Source organism: Crinia signifera, chromosome 3 (genome assembly GCF_055691185.1).
Source record: "Crinia signifera chromosome 3, ASM5569118v1, whole genome shotgun sequence".
NCBI classification, from domain to species: Eukaryota; Metazoa; Chordata; class Amphibia; order Anura; family Myobatrachidae; genus Crinia; species Crinia signifera.
This window is the reverse complement of record NC_139219.1, coordinates 75566989-75587974: the sequence shown is the minus strand read 5'-3', so window position 1 is coordinate 75587974 and position 20986 is coordinate 75566989. Positions and strand designations below refer to the sequence as shown.

Sequence of the window (20986 nt, the reverse complement as noted above, 5' to 3'; positions counted from 1 at the left end):
GCGGGGATAAGCCGTGCAATTGCACGGCTTGTGCCCAGTGCTTAAAGTTGTCCTGGAGAGGTGGTGGATTTCACTTTCCCCTCCGTCGTGTTCTGCACTCTCCTGCAATTTTTACATTTCTGGCCTATCCAACACACACCGAAAAAGAAAAATGCGGGCCACAGTGCAAAACAGCCCGACACCTTACAAGAACGTAACAGTGCGCGCCGAAGGCGGGCATAAAAAATGTAGGGCATGGCTTTGTGGGACAGGGGTATAATCCAACACAGTAATGCTCAATACACATTGTACCACACCCTGTAATGCCCATTACACAATATGCAAAGTGCCAGGGGATTACATGCACAGTGCCAGGTTTTTTATGCTCAGGGCCAGGGGTTTACATGCACGTTGCCAGGTGTTTAACTGCTTAGGGCCAGGAGTTTACATGCACAGTGCCAGGGGTTTCATGCAAGGTGCCAGGGGTTTACATGCTCAGGGCCAAGGGTTACAAGCTGAGTGCCCAGTGTTTACTTGCTCAGGGCCAGGGGTTTACATGTACAGTGCCAGGGGTTTACATACACAGTGCGAGGGGTTTACATGCACAGTGCCAGGGGGTTACATGCTAAGGGACAAGGGTTACATGCACAGTGCCCGGTGTTTACTTGCTCAGGGTCAGGGGGTATCATGCTCAGGGTCAGGGGGTAAAATGCTCAGGGACAGCGGTTACATGCTCAGGGACAGCGGTAACATGCTCAGGGACAGGGTTTATGTACACAGTGCCCGGGGTTACATGCTCAGGGCCAGGGATTACATGCTTTTTGCTAGGGGTTACATGCTCAGAGCAAGTGAGGAGACAGGGGGAGGGGGGGGGGAGAGATGACTAGGGGGGGTGGGGTGAGCTGACAGGGGGTGAGATGATAGGGGGGCAAGAGGGCTGGAGGTAATGGGCGAGCTGACAGGATGCAAGATTGCATGATTTGCTGAGTGAGAGGGTATGAGGTGACGGTGGGTTAGAGAGGGTGGGGTGACAGATGGAAGTGGAGAGGGTGGGGAGAAGGCTGGTCCCTTACTATAATCAGCGGTTCTATGATTCCCCGGCCTCCCATCTCTCCTGCCGCCACTGCTGCTCTCCTGTTCCACGGCCATGGTCTTCTGTGTCCCAGTCTTCTGCTGCTCTTTGGTCCCCGGCTGCCGCTCTCCAGTTCACCAGGTGCTGCCATCCAAGGCTGCTCTCCTTCTTCTGCACTGAGTGCGCTCCTTAGTTCCCGCGATCCCAGCAGTGCAGCAGCGGTCAATTGAAATGTATGAAGCGCAAACCAATCGGCGCTCTCGAGGTTCGGCAGTCAGTCAGGAGCCGCCGCTGCCTGATTGGCTGGCGAGCTCCTAGCTCCGGACTTTGAATTTTTATTATGGACCGTGCCAAATTTTTAATGTAATTACGCTGCCCGTTTTATGATGCATTGCACCTGATAACTATTGATGGTGCTTTAATGGTAGGGCCAAAGTGAGTGGACGGAGGCAGAACCGTTCCACCGGCTCACTTTAACCCCTGCTTGTGCCCCTGTAAAATCGTGCGGGGGGATTGCCGATTATTAGGAGGTGCCTGTGCACCCCCGGCACCCCCCGTGTGCACGCCTATGATCACACACAGTTTGACAGTGTAGGTCACAAAACACTCTTTAAGTGTTGTAATAGAAAGCTTATTGCAGTCTTTAAAGCCTCAAATTGACTGGATTACCCTTTATGTACCTTACTGTACAACATTGGCGTGAAACAGTTACAGCATTATAGGGACAGGTTGTTTCAGATCACATCAACTGCTAAAATACTTTTAATAAGTGCTTGATTTTGATGCACAGAACATAATATAAGATCTTCTGAATGCTTTTATCTTTGAATAGTTCATGAGCATTATAGTTCATTTAGGGCTGTGGTTTTAATGTTTTTTTTTATGCTCTTTTATGCATTGAGTCTCGGATATAGACCCGCACACTAGGAATATATTCTGCCTAGCGAGCGGGTAAATGGTGGGTGTTCCCCTGATGCTGCCCCCTGCACACACCCCTACCCGTGGTAATGCGTCGGTGAGTGTGATAATCGCCGAAGGCGGTCACACGGGGTACACAAATACACGCATGCGCAGACGCCCCACCATCGGAACAGGGTCGAATTAAGCCCCTTCCGTTCTGGTCTGAATTAGGCCCTGAGGATATTTTTTTGTAAAGTAGAGTACAGATTGCATATCCCTTATCCAAAATGCTTGGGACCAGAAGAATTTTGGATAACAGATTATTCCTTATTTTGGAATATTTTTATAATGGAATGAGGTATCTTGCATTTATTTTGTATACGCACATCAAATACATGAAATACACACATATATATTTTATATGTGCATGAAACAAGGTTTTAAAACATGAAATAAAGTTTGTGTCCTATGTCAGGTACTGAATTTGAATGTCAAGCAATCATTTAGAACAATTTAAACATGCTTGGGATAGGCATATGAATATCCTTACAAAGAAATAAAGATTAAAAAGGGTTGAGATTACCTGAAGGATAAATAAGGGGCAGACTAGATGGGCCAAATGGTTCGGGTGCCGGATGGCTCCCCGACAGTCGGGATTCCGACAGTCATTACTCCGACGTCGGAATCCCGACTGCTCCCTCGTGGGGGTCCACGACCCCCATAGAGGGAGAATAAAATATGTGGCGAGCGCAGCGAGCCCGCAAGGGGCTTCATTGCGCTCCCCCCGCTGTGCAGTCGGGATTCCGATGTCTGAGTAATGACTGTCAGATTCCCAACTGTCGGTGTTTCATACCACACCCAATGGTTCTTATCTGCCGTCAAATTCTATGTTTCCATGTCCTTGCACATATTTAGTGCCAGTTACATGTTATTTAACCAGTAGTGCCAGTTACAGATGTACTCAGTAGGTTTTTAGCATGTACTTTTATAATTATTGCGTATGTTATTGCAAAAACAATTTCTATTACATTCCATCCGTTTTCAAAAATGTGGTTGGAGCTGCAGCATTGATTTTTCGGTACTTGTTTAGTTTCCCAGCGGCAACTCTACGCTACATTTCAATGTAGCCTAAGCTACATTGCCAGCGTAGCCGCCGCCGTGAAACTACACTGGGAGCAGGCTGGTGGGTGCTTTGTTTTATACTTACCGTCTTCTGGTTGGCGATCCCTGCGGGCGACGGTCACTCCCCGGTGGCAGCTTTCAGTCCCCCCTCCTCCGGCAGTCACTCCCCGGCGCCAGCAATGTACGTAATTCAGCGTATTGCCGCTGTGTGAGCATCACATGGTTTCCCTGCTCCCCCAGTGGCACTATGCTAATTGCATACATTGTCCGCTGCCAGTGTCGGAGGAGGGGGACTGCACGCTGGCGCCGGGGAGTGACTGCCGGAGGAGGGGGAGTGAACGCTGCCCATCAGTGGACTTGATGAACGCGTGGCGGGGCTGGAGGAGGGTAAGTATAAAGCACAACACACACACATTTCCCCCATTGTCCACGTCATATCCCCACTATCCACGTCATACCCCCAGTATCCACATCGGCTTGGAGTTAATTTAATAAAGTGTGGATAGTGGGGATATTTACAATTGTGTTGTTTCAGGGCTCCAGAAGCACTTACGTACTGTAGTTTACGTAGGCAGCATAGTGCTGTATTGGTATTCTCAATGCAGCACTACGTAAACTAGGTATTTATTTATTTTTTATCCAATTTTGAATGTACTTTTTATGCATTTATTTTATTAGCATGTAAAATTACTACAAAAGTGTAAATAAGCCCTGTGGGGGTGATTCAACTGTATGTTGTGCATCTAAAGTGACGGGACATCTCCGGGGGGTGATATTCAGTTTTTGTGTTTTCATTGCACTTCTCGCCAACCCAAAAAGTGTCATTTGGGCATCAACCTGGGCATTTCTCTCACATTTCACTCACCAGCATGGGGGGCTGCAAGCTGAAGTGTGTCTCCATGTAGCTCAGCGAACCCGAATGGAGCGACCGTTTATTTATTTATTAGGTGTTCCTTTTGAATTCTCCTCTTCGTTTTTTCACACTATCCTATGATATGTACAGAAGTCATATGATTATAGACTAGGAAAAGAGGTAGCAATATCAATAATTGTGAATAATAAAAAAAACATATCCCTTTAAATTCAAAATGAAAGGAGTAAATTAAGTAGATAGAACTGAAATTCACGCAGACCAGCAATAACATTATACAATGGTAAAACAAAATATTAGTATTTCACTGCATAATTGAAGGAGCTGCCACTTTAAGTAATGAACTCTATTGACCCTGCTAGCTACTATACCCCCTCCTTTTCAGAAGTCTTTGCACGCCACTGCTGCAGCTGACAGGAGCACCAGCAAGATTAGCCAGATTCTTTTCCCTGCGCTTTGATCACAGTCTGCATCCTTCCCCACAATGTTTGACAATCTCGCCAAGACTCACGCAAGGCCAACTACTGTGTTTACTTTTTGAGAAACTGTGGTATTGCCTTTCACTGGCAGATTAATTGCAACTACATAATTAGTTGCGTCCCTAGTTGTTTTCTGGGTTGATTTCGTTATGTACACACAATTTTGTCCCATATTAAACAGAATGAAACTTTGGAGTTTAGTGCACTGATGCCAGATGCTGAATTCACAACAGATTCTCTTTTTTTTTTGTAATGGTTTATGTATTAGCAGCTGAGCGGGAGAATAAAGGCTCTCTGAAAGTGTTTGGATGGCTTTGTTATATGAGAGAATGACCTGTGCCTGGTTCTCAGTGGGGAAAGCAGCATGTGTATAAGGTGACTGTATTGAATGCGTTTTGTGAGGGGCACAGGGTGAAAAGACACGGGAACAGACCTCCTCTGTCTAGGAACAGGAATGTGCTGTTCAGAGCACCGTGTCTCAAGACATTGATTTACATGCAAATGCTATTCTCTTGTGCAAAGATATGCCTTAAGTATTGCTAATGTGGTATTTGTGCGCCTTGTACATTTTCAATGTTTTCTAAAAAAAATTATCTAGATTTACACTCGAGGTTCTCAAACACAGCCTTTAAGGCACACCAACAGTTCAGGTTTTAAGTATATCCATCCTTGGCCACAGGTGATTATTTATCAAGGATCACATTTACAGTGCGACATACTTGCCTACCCTCCCGGAATGGCCGGGAGGGTCCCGCAAATCGGGTCCCCTCCCGGCCCCCCGGGAAGGTGGGGAATTCTCCCGCATTGTGGCCACAGCCCCTGCTCCCCCCTTCCCCGAATTTTGCGGGTCCACGGGGAGGGACGGGGCTTAATGACGCGATTTACGTCATTTAGCCCCTCCCCCATCCACGGACCCACAAATTAATGTGGCTGCCGGCTATGTGGGCTAGTGATATCAGCCTCGCCCCGTCCCCAAAACAGAGCCTCGTCCAGCCGGGCTTCTCCCGGAGAGGAGTTTTCAAAAGTTGGCAGGTATGCAGTGCGATTTGGGTGGAATATTAACGCCCAGGATCGCATTGTAAAATGTGATCCTATCGGCGAGATGTATCATCCCCCACGCGCAGGCTCCTGACCTCTTGTGGTATGGTGTAGGAAAGGGGTCAATGGAAATGTAGTCCAGTCCACCGTGTGAGTTAGTGCTTGAGCTTGTCCTGTTGGCAGGAGGGTTGTGTTTCTCCAAGGTACCGGAATCCACTGGAACTAAACTGCATCTGAGGCTGGTTCTCAGAGAGTCCAAAAGGGAGCCGGCTATATTACATACATGATAACATATATATATATATATATACCGTATATACTCAAGTATAAGTCGACCCGAATATAAGCTGAGGCACCTAATTTTACAACAAAAAAACTGGGGAAAATGATTGACTCAAGTGGGACCCTCACTCGAGTATAAGCCGAGGGGGTCCTTTTCAGCATAAAAAATGTTCTGAAAAAGTAGGCTTATACTCGAGTATATATGGTATGTGCTTAGCGATCCTCCCCTGCACTTCTTGGTTGGCACTGCAGTCGCCACTGGATACAATCCTGTTCTCACAATGGGGCTATCCAACAAAGAAGGTTAATTGTTAGCCAGTTTTGCCTATAGGAAATAGACAGGGTCCCCCTTCCCCCTCTATTCCTCCTGTGGCTAAGATGTCTTCGCCTCTATCACTATCACTCTATTTGTGCCAGGACAGCATTTTATCGGATGTACTGAGCCAGCTAAAGCTTGTTGATATATTCCCTCAATACATTGCTGAGTAAAATGATAAAGTCCTTCATATTTTGGAGTTTTAGATATTTATTATTCAAAGTTCATTTGGTAAAATGAAAACCCTATTAGGGTTTTGAAAGCTTTGTAACTGAATAGAAGGATCTTTATTTTAAAACTTTTCTCATACTGGGTTTCTAATACAGTTTCATACAGAGTGCTGAGTTGGGCATCATTGTTCCAGAATATCTTTCTCTTTAGATTAGAACATGACTAATCATGGTAGATGATTTCTCTTTTTCAGGTATGCAATAATGTGCGGTTACATGTCTGAATTCGACAATGTACAGAATAAAATCAAGAATGGCTACCTGTTTAAGGTATGTTTAATCGGATTTATAAAAAGTGAAATAAAATTAAGCTTGTTGACAGACACATGTGGGGTCATTTGGTTCAGATGCAAAGTGGTTATTGCATTTACAATATATGCTGGATTTCATCGCAGTATGGCCTCGCGCATGAGTACGACAATCTGTACACATGTGCAGTCTTAATGATAATCGCCCGGCCTGTGATCAGGTCTGAATAACCCCCATAGTTCAAATTACACCCACTACACTATTCTATAAGAACCATGCGACCACCATCTTGTGGTAAATATATCTCAATAGTAACAATAGTGCTGTCATTTGTGATTTTAAAGCTCTGAAATGCAGTTATAGGTCATGCAGTATCCTGTATGTAACTGAATTGAATATAAAATATTATTGTTGACTAAGCTAGGTAATTATCCTGACTTTTCAGAAGTAATTTATGTAACCCCTTAAAAAACTGCATTTCTCTGTTATTAAAATCTGCGCTCAAATAAGGAATTTGAAAAAGTACTTTAAGAGTGTGCTGCTTTGTAATACGAATTAGAACAATGCAGTGCTGTAACAGGACTTTACTGTGCCCTGTACCACATCCCCTGTTAATGCATGATGTTATGCAGAGAGGGCAGGACCACCATCACCGGGAATTACTGCAATGCCTGAAGTTCTGGGAGCTGGGAGAGCTGCACTGTGTACGTCTGGATAATCCAAAGGATGCTCCGGGCTGGCACTATAGTAACAAATCTGGCTACAGTGTTCCTGCTTGGGCACTCTGCTAGCTAGATGCAGGGTCAGTGGGTGAGCAGCGGTGGTCTGTGGGGGTGTGGTATGGGCTGACGACAGGAGGGATTCCGACGGTCATTAGACCAATGTTGGAATCCCAACTGCCGGGACTCCGACAGGGCGGCTAGTGCTACGAAGTCCCTTGGAGGCTTGCCGCACTGCGCTCCCTCTGTGGGGGTCGTGGATCCTAACGAGGGAGAAAAGCCCCTGTAAGTCTGGATCCCGGCTGTCAGGCTTGTAACAGTCGGGAGACCAACGTCAGTGTACTGACCATCGGAACCCGACTGTTGGAAGGCTATCCGACACCCCTCCACATGCACAGCTGTGATATTTTATTATGTTGACTTTTTATGTTGAATGCTTTTGCATGTCACTGTATTTGCTGTTATCTTTTTAAACAATAATATCTTTTTTACGTTTTAGGAGCATTTGGACAAAGCAATAGAGCTTCACCCAGAGGACCCTCTTCAGTACTACCTCTTAGGCAGATGGTGCTATGCTGTACGTAGTCTCAGCGTCTCTGCAGCTTCATTTTTTTTAAATATAGTGTCCTCCATACTATTAACTGACAATTATTAACTGATGTTACTGTATTGCGGAACTGACATATACATATTTTTTATTTGCCTAGCACATGTAGAGGGGATTTATATCCTGTATTATTGCTGTATAGCTACGGGAAATGTTCTTTGAGGCATTAGATAAGAATAGCTTATTTTCGTATGACTAATACGGTCCTCTCAGAAGACTGCAGAATGCCCATGGAAGTGAATACAAGCTACTAAAAATAGATGACTGTACTTTATACTAGGAGGAAATAAGATCAGTGGCCTCACACCCTGACACCTACAAGACACTTGACTCACACATACATTATTTGAACTTAATGAATTTCCTTCTGGATGGTGATTCATCAGGGTATAAAGTCATCACTCTAAACCTAGCTACCGCTATCCAGGCTTCTCTTTCCTAGCGAAATCAGTAATGCGTCTCTTTCACTTCATTAGTGTATTAATGAAAAATATATGATAGTTCCAAGTCATAAATCACTGGCCAAGATTCCCCAATTGCCCAACTTGCTGCCATTGCTAATTGGCAGCCAGCAATGATTGCCAATTCATAGGGGAATTAGGGAAATTAAAATGTAAAAATTGCCCGATTCCTCGCTCCCAACCAAACAATCAAGATGAAGATTTTTAAACATGTTCAATATACCGGATCCTCTGACCCATCTGTCAGGGGATCGGGCTTTGCCCCAATACTTCTCAGATGTATGGGTCTCATAATGTGGTTAAGAGAACTAACTGTTAAGTGACAACAGTATATGTGATACTGTATGCTTGTATTATGGTGTTTACATCATTGCTGCAGCCAGGGCCTGATCAAAGGTTCCAGGTGCCCTAGGCCAATACACATGTAGCTCCCCTTGTAATGCTACTAAAAACATGTGTATGGGCACTTAGGGACTTGCCTATTCCATTTGGACTGCCCATGTAACAAAGGTTATACAACTGCCATTTATGATCTAATGCATGTGGCATGTAAAGGAGACTTTGGCTTTAGGCTGACTAGCTGGTGCTATAGCATAATTTATATAAAGTAATGGTTCCACCAGTAAGTTACATTAGCGTAGTCACCTGGCAGTCACCCTAAGAACTTTACCCCCCACAGTACATCGGGACGGGTGATAACTAACAAGCATGGAATAACTTAGGCCTTCATTTTATTCCTCAGCTGTCACCTGCAAACACCCCCCAGTACTTGCACCCTAGGCTGCAGCCTAATCAGCTATTGGTTAATCAGGCACTGGCTGCAGCCCGGTGGCTTTTTGTCTGCTTTGTTATAAAACATAGAATAAGACTGAAAGGGTGAAGGGTATATGCAGAGGTATAAGAGGTAAGTAGTGGGCATTTGCGGAAGTATGAGTGGTATGGAAGGGGGTATGTGTGGAGGTCTGAGAGGCATGTACTGTATGTGCAGGAGTGGGTCTGTTTGAAGCAAGTTGCAGATCTTCATGGAATATGCATGAATTTTGTGAGAGGCATGTGCAGGGGGGGATTGATACTAAATCCCGACCGCCGAAATCCCGACAAGGGGGGGACGTGGATCGCCCCCCCCCCCTTGCAGCAGCCATGCAGCGGGCCCGGTGCCTTGCTACGCTCGGTATATTAATTTATTCTCCCTCTATGGGTGTCGTGGACACCCATAGAGGGAGATAGTGTCAGGATTTCAGCGGTCGGGATTCCGGCGTCAGGATTTTGAACGCCGAGATTCCGACTGCCAGGATTGTAACTGCATTCCGTGCAGGGCATAGGCATGAGTTATGTGGTAATACTGCTATTTTTTTAATAACTGAAATAAGGGGAGTGTGTAGCTGTTTTGGAGGTTGGACCGTTGGGGGACATGTCGGCATTGCAGTACATCAGTTTGCCCATCACTTCCATTTAGATAAGTGCACAATAAAATTCTGGTTTTGCACTTTAAAAAAATATCAAAGGCCACAACTGGTTGCTTTATGTGTCTTAACACCAAAGTTGTCCTACGAATCTCTGGAACTCTTGCATTGTCTTCTTTACTTGCACCCTTAATAATTATCCATACAACAGGGCAAAAAAATCCCCTAGCACAGGGGTCTGGGAGTGCTGCTGTTGGCTAAGCTTTGGATTTAGTTTATTTACCTATGCATGCTACTGTAACTATGCATGTGTCCACATCTATCCTCCATGTGATACTTGTCACATTATAAGTAAAGCGGGAACGCTGTGTGACTCTGTATCTGCATAAGAAACGTAACGTTGCAGCTTTTTCCTGGAAAACAGTGTAACGTAGCCTTTCATATGCAGATACAGTCACACACTGAATATAGACATGCTGCATACCATTTTAACCCGCAGAAACTGCTTGTGTTTCCTATGTTCCTCATTTTGCAAATAAGACTAATCTTAACTGAAACACAATAAAGACGCCTGTTGCTGCTAAGTTTCACCATGGTATTGTGACTAAAGGGGCTGATTTATGCAAAAGGAAGCTAGATGTATGTGGACACATCTGTACCTATCGCTGATTGCTAGGAAGTCCATTGCTGGAGATGCAATGGCTATTTATTAACATGATACCTACTGTATGTTGGCATGGGTGTAACTACTGTGGGCTGTCTTACTTGTCTGTCCCATGTTTCTGTGTGAGTTTCTATGCCTCTGGGCTGTATATGGGACCCTTACTAATGTTATGGGGCCCAAAAATGATTAGCAATAACTTTTTTATCATTAAGCATTCCATAAACCATTTGTTGAGGCCATGTGTAACATTTCAGAAGCCACACCATTCACTATTACTAAGGGTGAATTCAATCGCAGTCGCCTATTCAATTATGCTGTTACCAACAGCATTGAAGACCGTTTCCGACAAAACAGATCAGACTTCGACAATCCGCGGGCGTTTTCACCAATCCACAGAGTTTCCGACACTCAACTGTCGAGTTACAGTTGAATGGATGAAAAAGGCCTGGTAATACTGGATTAAATACCCCCCTAAATCTGTGTATTTGTTGGGTTTTGTATAAATTTATTTGTGTATAATTTAGCATTCTTAGGAAAGTGGAAACATCATAGCCATAGTTAGACAGAAAGCCTCTTGTGTGTGTGTGTTTCTTAATGATATATATAACAGACACACCCAAATGTATTCAGTGAATTTGTGCCCTGTTTATTCATGCTTGCTCACTTATACCCCTTTTACACTACCACAAAAACCTGGGTTTTTACCTTGTGGACCCGGGTTAGCGGTCGTAAACGGCTCACTGAAAAAAAAAGCAGGGCAGTGTGAACGGTCCCAACCCATGTTGGGACATTCGAGTAGCACTGAAAGGCCCTGATTGGAGCTTCTGGGGCACTTGCAGATGATGTCATCTGCCTGTGACCCAGAAACAGAGCAAAGAGACACATGGCAGTGCGTTGATGCGCCTCCAGAAGTGTCTGGGCCCCCATACCTCCGTTTGCCTGAGCTTCTTGACCCTGCTTGGCTGGTATGTGCTTCCCTAGCCCAGGTAATTATTACAGATTTCAGTGGGGAGGTGCTGTCTGCTGCTGCAGGGGAGGGGGTTGCCCACATTTTAATTTAATCTAATTTTAAATTTGAGGGAAGGTTGGCTGGCAATTTATTTGCTTTAAAATGGCCATATTTAATTTCATCCACAGGGAAAAGCAGATCTGACCCAGGTTCAGTGTAAACGGCACAGACCCGTGTCTAAGTGCTGTGAAAATGGGGACTGAAGCAGGGAAATATTATAGATATGGTTTTGAATAGTGTTGAATTATATTTGTGTGCTTCATTCTCCTTAATCCTAGAAAGAATGGTCCTCTTTCGTCTCTGTGTCACTGTATTTACATTAGTTCTATTTATCATTGCTGCCTTCCTCATTGCTCTGCTTTAGTGAAGTATAATGCGTCATAAATGTGCAAAATGTATTAGGATTCCATTAAGGCAATGTTCTGTACTTGTCAAGAAAGTTACATTAATTACATAGAGCTCAACACTCTATGTTATTCTACAATATACAAGAAGAAAGAGTGTCTGTCGGTGGTACACTTGACAGAACTATAACAATGTACTTTTATTAATAATTAATATAAAAATCTGTGAAATATAAAAAGACAGACAAGAAAAGTGAAAAAGTAAAAAAAAAATGTATGACTAAAAAGGTTTAACATGAGGAGGTTCCAGTGTCAATGTATCTCTATCGCCTAGGTAGGTATGATTCCACCTCTCTGGAGTCATACATTTTTTCTTACTTCTTCACTTGTCACCTTATTAATAATAGTTTATTTTTATAGTTCTGTCAAGTGTACCACCCACAGACACTCTTTATTCTTGTGTTATTCTGACCCAATACTGTCCGGTGGTAGTAGCACACCCCAGCTTCATGAGATACTGATCAATGATGAACTAAATAAAGGGGTTTCCCATGTTATTTCTGCCTGTACGACTGACAAACCCAATCTTTTTCGCTCACATTATTCTAGAATATACTATTCTAGAATTATTGGTATCAGTGGCATGTTCCATGATTGTAACAGGGAAAGAGCTAGAATTAATAATAATTATACCAGTAATAATATGCCCTTTGTTTGCACCGACTAATGGACAAACTTGTGACAATAATTGACGTCTAAGAAGCTGCAATTATTTAGGTTTGTAAATCTGGTGGTTGTTTTACATTATTAACACCAGAAAATTAGAAACTGCATGTTCTCTACCACCTCCCTGTCACAATTCCTAGCTTAATCACGGTTGAGAACCAGCATCTGTAAACTAAAGATTATTTTAAAGTCTAAAGTAAGACTAAAGTCTTATTTTTTTTAAATGTTAATGACAAACTCATTCGTACTTTTGTCTTGATGGTGATTCTGTCAGAAAAAAAATACTAGCTAAAGTTTGTTCTATGAAAGTGACATTATTGTGGCAATCCATTTTTGTAATGCTTACTGTCCGGCTGCCTGCAGCAGCGGCAGGAGCGCTGTCCAAATCGCCAGAATAATGGTATGTCGACCATTTTTCAGGCGATCTGTTCATGGGCACTGGAGTCTGAGCGCTCTAGTGCTCAAACTCTACAATGATGCACTACGAAAATCTCCGGAAAAATGGCCACCATGCAATGCAATGCACATGCTGCACCAATGGTAGTTCCGCCTCTGCTCCTGTGTGTATATTTACTAAAGAGCCGGTTTACAGGAGTGGAGATGTTGCTGATAACAATCAAGTACATTCTTGTAGAATCCGATTGGTTACTATGGGCAACATCTCTTGTAAACCCACACTTTCGTAAATATGCCCCCCTAATGACAGCCATCATTAGAATTCTCTATTAATAAAATATCATTTTAAAACGTCTTTATTTAATGTATTTCAGATTGTTATTTGTAGCTTTGAAGTTTTTTTGTGTTACAAATTGGATGTGGTCAACAGAATCAGCATCATGTCCCAGAACTGGCATAGTGTTCTTCTGTTGGAAGTGATTGTCGGTGCACATTACTGACAGATGTAACCGTAGACTATAATAACAGGCTGGGTGTTAAAATATCAAGAAAATATCATTGTTCTCTCTTCTCAGGTTTCTCAGTTGTCCTGGATTGAAAGAAAAGTTGCTGCTACTCTTTTTGGAAATCCTCCCACTGCAACAGTACAAGATGCCTTGCAGAATTTTCTTAAGGCAAATATTTAAACTTTCTTTAAAAAAAAAAAAAAAAAATATGGAATGCTATCATCTGTTTACTTGTGTTTATTTCTTATATGATTAAATGATTTCTATCCATCCTATTGCAAAATACACAATCATTCATTAGGTGTCCATGGCAGGAGTGCATTAACGCAAATGCATTATTGCAGCTCTTAACTGCTATATAAATGCTTTGTGTAAGCATAGTTATGTTTGAATATTGATGCACTCACCATGTCGGCAATTGGGATGCTGGTGATTGGAATTCCGACATCACTGGAGATGCTGACGCTGGAATCCCAACAGCTGGCAATCCCATTGTATATTGGGGTTTCTTAACGTTACGTTAGGGGGATTTAGGTTTCATCACTATTGGAGGTTAATTTCCGTTAACTGTATTTTATTTTTCAAGTGCCCCTAGTATCCAGATTGATTCCCTGAAGGAGCTTTTTGGAATTGTCAGCTTGCACCTTTAATTAAATAGAGGTGCTTTTTGAGGGGGACCTCTAAGTGGCTTTGGAGTGTGACATACTCCTATATATATATATTTTATATTATGACATATATGCATATATTTTTTAAGGAATATTAAAGGTCTACAACAAATGTGAAAAAAAAATATTTTGACGTTTAAAGGAGATGTTTTGTAAGAGGCATCATAACTGTTACTAAATGCTATGTGCCAATAAACAGCTTCCTTTTTTTAATTATCACAGATCATGAGTTCTGCCGGTAATTATCATAGTTCCTACTAGCATGACATAGTGTAGAAATGGAAAAAAAATATTCTTAAGCACACTGAGGGGCAGATTTATTAAGCTTGGAGAAGAGATAAAGTGGAGATAAAGTGGAGAAAAGGTAAAAGGAGATAAAGCACCAGCCAATCAGCTGTGTTTGAAAAAGACAGTTGGGAGTTGATTGGCTGGTGCTTTATCTCCTTTTACCTTTTCTCCACTTTATCTCCAGTTTATCTCTTCTCCAAGCTTAATAAATCTGCCCCTGAGTCACAATATTTCTGCATTTTCTTTCTTAAAAACAATTTGTAGTATTTTAGTTGTTAGATAGCATGCCTGGAATCAAACATTATTTTGATAGCTATGTGTATTGTAATAATTTTGAGCAATAGTGTTAGGACCTGCAGAAAAGTGGGGTCCAGTGAATGGGGGCTGCAGGCTTAAATGCATTGATCAAATTATGAACTAAATCTCCACTATTTATTAATATCCATTAATTTAGTGAGTGCAGAGCCGGATAAAGCCTTCGGAGGGCCCGGGCACTTTAGAAAGGGGGGTCCCCTCCTACTTGTCATTACTGGATGCAAACTGCATGGGAGAATATTACACTGACAAAACACAGAGTAAAAGCAGTATAAACTTGGTCAATGGTCAACTTCAGGGGGGGGGTTAATATTAATATATAATTCCACATGAAAAGCCTTTGTTTGTTCCTCTGTACCTTACTCTGTAGGAGCCCTGACAGGCTCAGTGCTGGCTCTGATTAAAAACCCTCCCATGACAAGGCAGCTGCTGCTATCCTTCATGGGCCTGAGAAGCATATGATGAGCTCCACCAAGCAGATCTCAGCACAAGCCTCTCAGCCTCTGACCTGTTGTGCAAAGTCTTATGGGACTTAGTCAACTTCCAGTAATGCACTGCACACTTGTGCAGTCAGTGTGCCTTGGCAACCGATGCTCAGCACCATTAATCATTGTCACATTGGCAGATAGGTGAAGCTGCAGCACTACCCCACTCCCATGGACAAAACCATTAGCTAAAAATAATATATATATATATATATATATATTATTTTTTTTTTATTTTTTTTTTTAAACACAGAGGGGGGCCGAGGGGTACTGACCCCCTGTGCCCCCATTATAATCCGGCCCTGAGAGCCCCTACAATTGCTCTTTCTCTCTCTCTCTCTCTCTCTCTCTATCTCTATCTATCTATATATATATATATATATATATATATATATATACTAGGTGATTCATCGCGCCCTACGGGCGCTCTTCACACCGTCGTAAGGGGCTGCGCCCCCTTAATTTGTGAATGTTTGTATATGAGAAATATGGTTAGAATTGTATGAAAGATGCCTGTATTGCAACTTAGGTGTCCGCGAATCGCGGGAGGGGGGTCGCAGAGGGTGCCGCGAATTGCAGGAGGGGGGGTTGTGGGGGGGGTGGATGCTGCGAATCGCGGGAGGGGAGGGATTGCAGAGAATTGCGGGAGGGGGGTCGCGGGGTGGGTTGCCGCAAATCGCGGGAGGGGGGTTACGGGGGCGGGGGTTGCAGCGAATCATGGTAGGGGGGGTCGCGGGGGGTGTGCCGTGAATCACGGGAGGGGGGGTCACAGGGTGGGGTGCCGAGAATCGCGGGGGTGTGTGTGTGTGCCGTGAATCACGGGAGTGGGGGTTGCGGGGGGGGTGGGGGGGGTGTGACGCGAATCGCCAAAAGAAAAAATCAACACAGAAAGGTCAACACATGTAAATGTTGACATAAGTGTGGCACTTCATTGGTGTCCATGTCGACACATGAGAATGAATATGAAAACATTCAAAAAATGAAAAAAAAACGTCAAAAACTCATGTCAACCTTTTTCATTGTCGACCATAGCCATGTCAGTGTTTTCCATGTGCAATTTAATTCTGGAGCTGCCGCGAATCGCGGGGGGGTGCCGCGAATTGCGGGAGGGGGGGTCGCGGAGGTGGGTGCCACGAATCGCGGGAGGAGGGGTTACGGGGCGGGGGTTGCGGCGAATCATGGGAGGGGGGGTCGCGGGGGTGTGCCGTGAATCACGGGAGGGGGGGTCACGGGGTGGGGTGCCGAGAATCGCGGGGGAGGTGTGTGTGTGTGTGCCGTGAATCGCGGGAGTGGAGGTGTTGGGGGGGGGTGACGCAAATCGTCACAAGAAAAAATCAACACAGAAAGGTCAACACATATAAATGTTGACATAAGTGTGGCACTTCATTGGTGTCCATGTCGACACATGAGAATGAATATGAAAACATTCAAAAAATGAAATAAATCTTCAAAAACTCATGTCAACCTTTTTCATTGTCGACCATAGCCGTGCCAGTGTTTTGCATGTGCCATTTAATCCTGGGGCTGCCGCGAATCGCGGGGGGTGCCGCCATCTGCGGGAGGGGGGGGTCGCGGGGTTGGGTGCCGCGAATCGCGGGAGGGCGGGGTTCACAGGGGTTCCGGTGGGGGGTTGCCGCGAATTGCGGGAGGTGGGGGGTCACGGGGGGTGCCGCGAATCGCGGGAGGGGGGGTTGTGGGGGGGTGTGACGCGAATCGCCACAAGAAAAAATCAACACAGAAAGGTCAACACATGTAAATGTTGACATAAGTGTGCCACTTCATTGGTGTCCATGTTGACACATGACAATGAATATGAAAACATTCAAAAAATGAAATAAATCTTCAAAAACTCATGTCAACCTTTTTCATTGTCGACCATAGCCGTGCCAGTGTTTTGCATGTGCCATTTAATCCTGGGGCTGCCGCGAATCGCGGGGGGTGCCGCCATTTGCGGGAGGGGGGGGGGTTGCCGCGAATCGCGGGAGAGCGGGGTTCATGGGGGTTCCGGTGGGGGGTTGCCGCGAATTGCGGGAGGGGGGGGGTCGCGGGGGGTGTGACGCGAATCGCCACAAGAAAAAAATCAACACAGAAAGGTCAACACATGTAAATGTTGACATAAGTGTGGCACTTCATTGGTGTCCATGTCGACACATGAGAATGAATATGAAAAAATTAAAAAAATTAAAAATAAATCTTCAAAAACTCATGTCAACCTTTTTCATTGTCGACCATAGCCATGTCAGTGTTTTGCATGTGCCATTTAATCCTGGGGCGGGAGGGAGGGGGGGTCGCGGGGGTGGGTGCCGCGAATCGCGGGAGGGCGGGGTTCACAGGGGTTCCGGTGGGGGGTTGCCGCGAATTGCGGGAGGTGGGGGGTCACGGGGGGTGCCGCGAATCGCGGGATGGGGGGTTGCGGGGGGGGGGGGGTGACGCGAATCGCCACAAGAAAAAATCAACACAGAAAGGTCAATACATGTAAATGTTGACATAAGTGTGCCACTTCATTGGTGTCCATGTCGACACATGACAATGAATATGAAAAAATTAAAAAAATTAAAAATAAATCTTCAAAAACTCATGTCAACCTTTTTCATTGTCGACCATAGCCATGTCAGTGTTTTGCATGTGCCATTTAATCCTGGGGCTGCTGCGAATCGCGGGAGGGGGGTCGCAGGGGGGGTGCCGCCAATCGTGCAAGGGGGGGTCGCGGGGGGGTATTTTTGCCGTGAATCGCGGGAGGGAGGTCGCGGGGTGGGTGTTTTTTCCGCGAATCGGGGGGGGGGTGTCACGGGGGAGGGTTTGCCGCGATTCGCGGGAGGGGGGTCGCGGGGTGGTGGTTATGCCGCGAATTGCGGGAGGGGTCGTGGGGGGGTTCTTTTTGCAGCGAATCGCGGGAGGGGGGGTCGCGGGGGTGTTTTTGCTGCGAATCGCGGTAGGGGGGGTCGCGGGGGAGCGGGTGTTTTTGCCGCGAATCGCGGGAGGGGGGGTGCGCGGGGGGGAGGTTTTGCCGCAAATCGCGGGAGGGGGGCGCTCACCTGGTGGCTGTGGAGTAGCAGTGCTGGGCAACATGGGAAGGCAGTGGGTGTCTGGCACTGTCTGTGGGCTTACTGGGCTGGTTCTCTGTCACATACCTCCCAACATCACCCTCTCCAGGAGGGACACAATGCTCTGTTTCTAGACTTCCCCTTAATGTATGATTGCCATCACCTGTTTTAAACAGGTTAATTTCTCAGAAAGGTGTTCAGCACAGATGAAGGCAATCACACATTAAGAGGAAAGTCCAGGAACAGAGCGTTATAGACACAGACACCCACTTTGAGTGACAGATGTAGCCAAATATATAGGAGATATAGATATATATAGATATATCTATATATATATATATCTCTATATATATAGATATATATATATAGATATATATATATATATGTATAAGCTGATATCCCCTCCTGCTGCTGCACCAGCAACGAGATAGCTATAATAGGCGGCACTCCACCAGATTTTTGATAATAAGTTTTTAGTGCATGTAAAAAAGTAGTTTACCACACTGACGACGTTTCAAAGCCGAAGCTTTTTCATCAGGTCAGATTATTTTGCCATACAGGCGTGTACAATATGCTAAAATTGCAAACAGATAAAACCGTTTTATCTGTTTGCTATTTTAGCATATCGGTTCTTCCTTTTTTGGGTGGGGGAAAGGTACAAACAAGTTATAGTGTATATAGTTATTTATTTATTTATTTTTACAAAGGACATTTACATTTCTTTTATGTACCTCTCTTGTTGCCTTGACATTTACCATTTTAATATTTTGCTTATATTATAGGCTGAAGAGATGCATCATGGTTACTCCAAATACAACTATGTTTTTCTGGCAAAGGTAATCGGAACCTTTTGTTTAATCATATCAGAAATAAAATATAATGTAAATATGTGCAGTTACAGCAGCTTTTTGTCTTGTAACTTTCTCCCTAGTGCTACAAGGATCTTGGACAGAAACCACTGGCTTTGAAGTACTGTGATGATGCATCAGCAATGCGATCGGTTACTAAAGAGGTGAGGACTGTAACATACACACAGTTCATTTAATAAATGGTTTGCGTAAGAAGGCCAGTCTCATATCTCAGTCATTGAAAATATCATTATGTTCCTTGGTTTGATCTTTTTGGCTAGTGAACCGAAACCATACAAAAACATAGCTTTTACAGTTTATCCTGTACATTTGAAACTACTAACTGCATCCAGAATAGGAATACATTATGGGGTATAAAATTTGTGTATATATATATATATATGTATGCAGATAGTGAAACAAAAGCGCCACATATACTTGCTGAATTTCCCAGCTGAACAAAACCTGTGAATCACACAGGGGTAATTAGCACTAGAGTCTATGATATAAGTCCCAGCAGCAACCTTTCTTCAATGGGGAAAACCTCTGGGATCCACAGAGGGAAGAATCTAGGTAGAAATGGAAAGAAAGGTGCGCTTCATAGTGCATTAAAAGGAGTTTTATTAGGATAAAACACAATATCCCAGGTACGGATCAAGAAAGCCTCGTACCCATTCAATGAACACTGTGGACTGGGTACCACACGGTATGACAAATAAGCCAAAGGCAAAGCTGCTCACGTCACAGGAACACTGTATGTAGCCGGACAACCTCAGATAATCCACCTGGCTGGAGTGCCGTGCAGGTCAGCGGGGAGGCCGGGAACAGAGAAACCTGGAAGCGGGTGCAAGCCGGTCGTGAGATCAGACACCGATGGAGGACGTAGGCCACGCCCTGACGCGTTTCGTCACTGGGACTTCGTCAGAGGGCGTGGTCTCTACGTCCAAGCCTCGGTGCTTTAAGGTTGGCCAACCTTAACCCGGCCTCCCCGCTGACCTGCACGGCACTCCAGCCAGGTGGATTATCTGAGGTTGTCCGGCTACATACAGTGTTCCTGTGACGTGAGCAGCTTTGCCTTTGGCTTATTTGTCATACCGTGTGGTACCCAGTCCACAGTGTTCATTGAATGGGTACGAGGCTTTCTTGATCCGTACCTGGGATATTGTGTTTTATCCTAATAAAACTCCTTTTAATGCACTATGAAGCGCACCTTTCTTTCCATTTCTACATATATATATATATATATATATATATATATATATATATATATATATATATATGCCAAAGTGTGCTATCTAGGGACGCAACGAATACATTTTATGTAAGTATCCATATAAGTATGATTTGCAGGCCATTCAAATCAAAATATATGTTTACGTCTTGACAAATACACTTAGCATGGAAGTAATGAATCATTATCTTTAACACATCAGCATACTAAAGAGCTTCCAGCAGCACAGAACTATTAAAGAGGTTGTGCTGAACCTGTGGGTGCCAGTCACCCCCCCTTCTGTGATTTTAAGGTGGGTATTCAATTAGCCTAATTGCCGGCAGATTAAAGACTATTCAATTAAATAGCCTTTTTCCTGCACCGAAAACTCGAGACTCATGTGCAGTAAGTGGCTTTTTTGTGGATAGTATCTCACCGCTCCATGAGCTGCAAGGTTTTAGTCCATCTGCAGGGACTTGTGTGCGGTGTATTCACTGCTAATGGAATATCTAATACCTTATAAATTACCTGTGGAGTAATGCCCGCAGTTAATTGAATACCCCCTTAGTAATGTTATATATGTGACGGGACAGTAGCTTGGGGCAATATGTAATAGCGTGTGAGGTGCCGGCTATTCGGGAATTTCTATGGGTTGGCCCATATTGTTATATTGTCCTATAGATTGTAAGCTTGCAGCAGGGCCCTGTTACCTCCAAGTCTGTCTGTTGTTACCCTGTTTGTTTATCTTTGTTTAC

General features: G+C 44.3%; 1 protein-coding gene across 1 annotated transcript in view; it reads left to right on the top strand.

The window, feature by feature from the left end:
- Positions 1–20986, top strand: part of LOC146063559 (regulator of microtubule dynamics protein 2-like) — an 82135-nt gene that overhangs the window by 50339 nt on the left and 10810 nt on the right. Inside the window, exons 5-9 of the mRNA XM_083176033.1 lie at positions 6484–6559; positions 7757–7834; positions 13443–13541; positions 18956–19009; positions 19105–19185. Of these exons, the coding sequence (XP_083032159.1) occupies positions 6484–6559; positions 7757–7834; positions 13443–13541; positions 18956–19009; positions 19105–19185 (388 nt within the window). The remainder of the gene's footprint in view (positions 1–6483; positions 6560–7756; positions 7835–13442; positions 13542–18955; positions 19010–19104; positions 19186–20986) is intronic.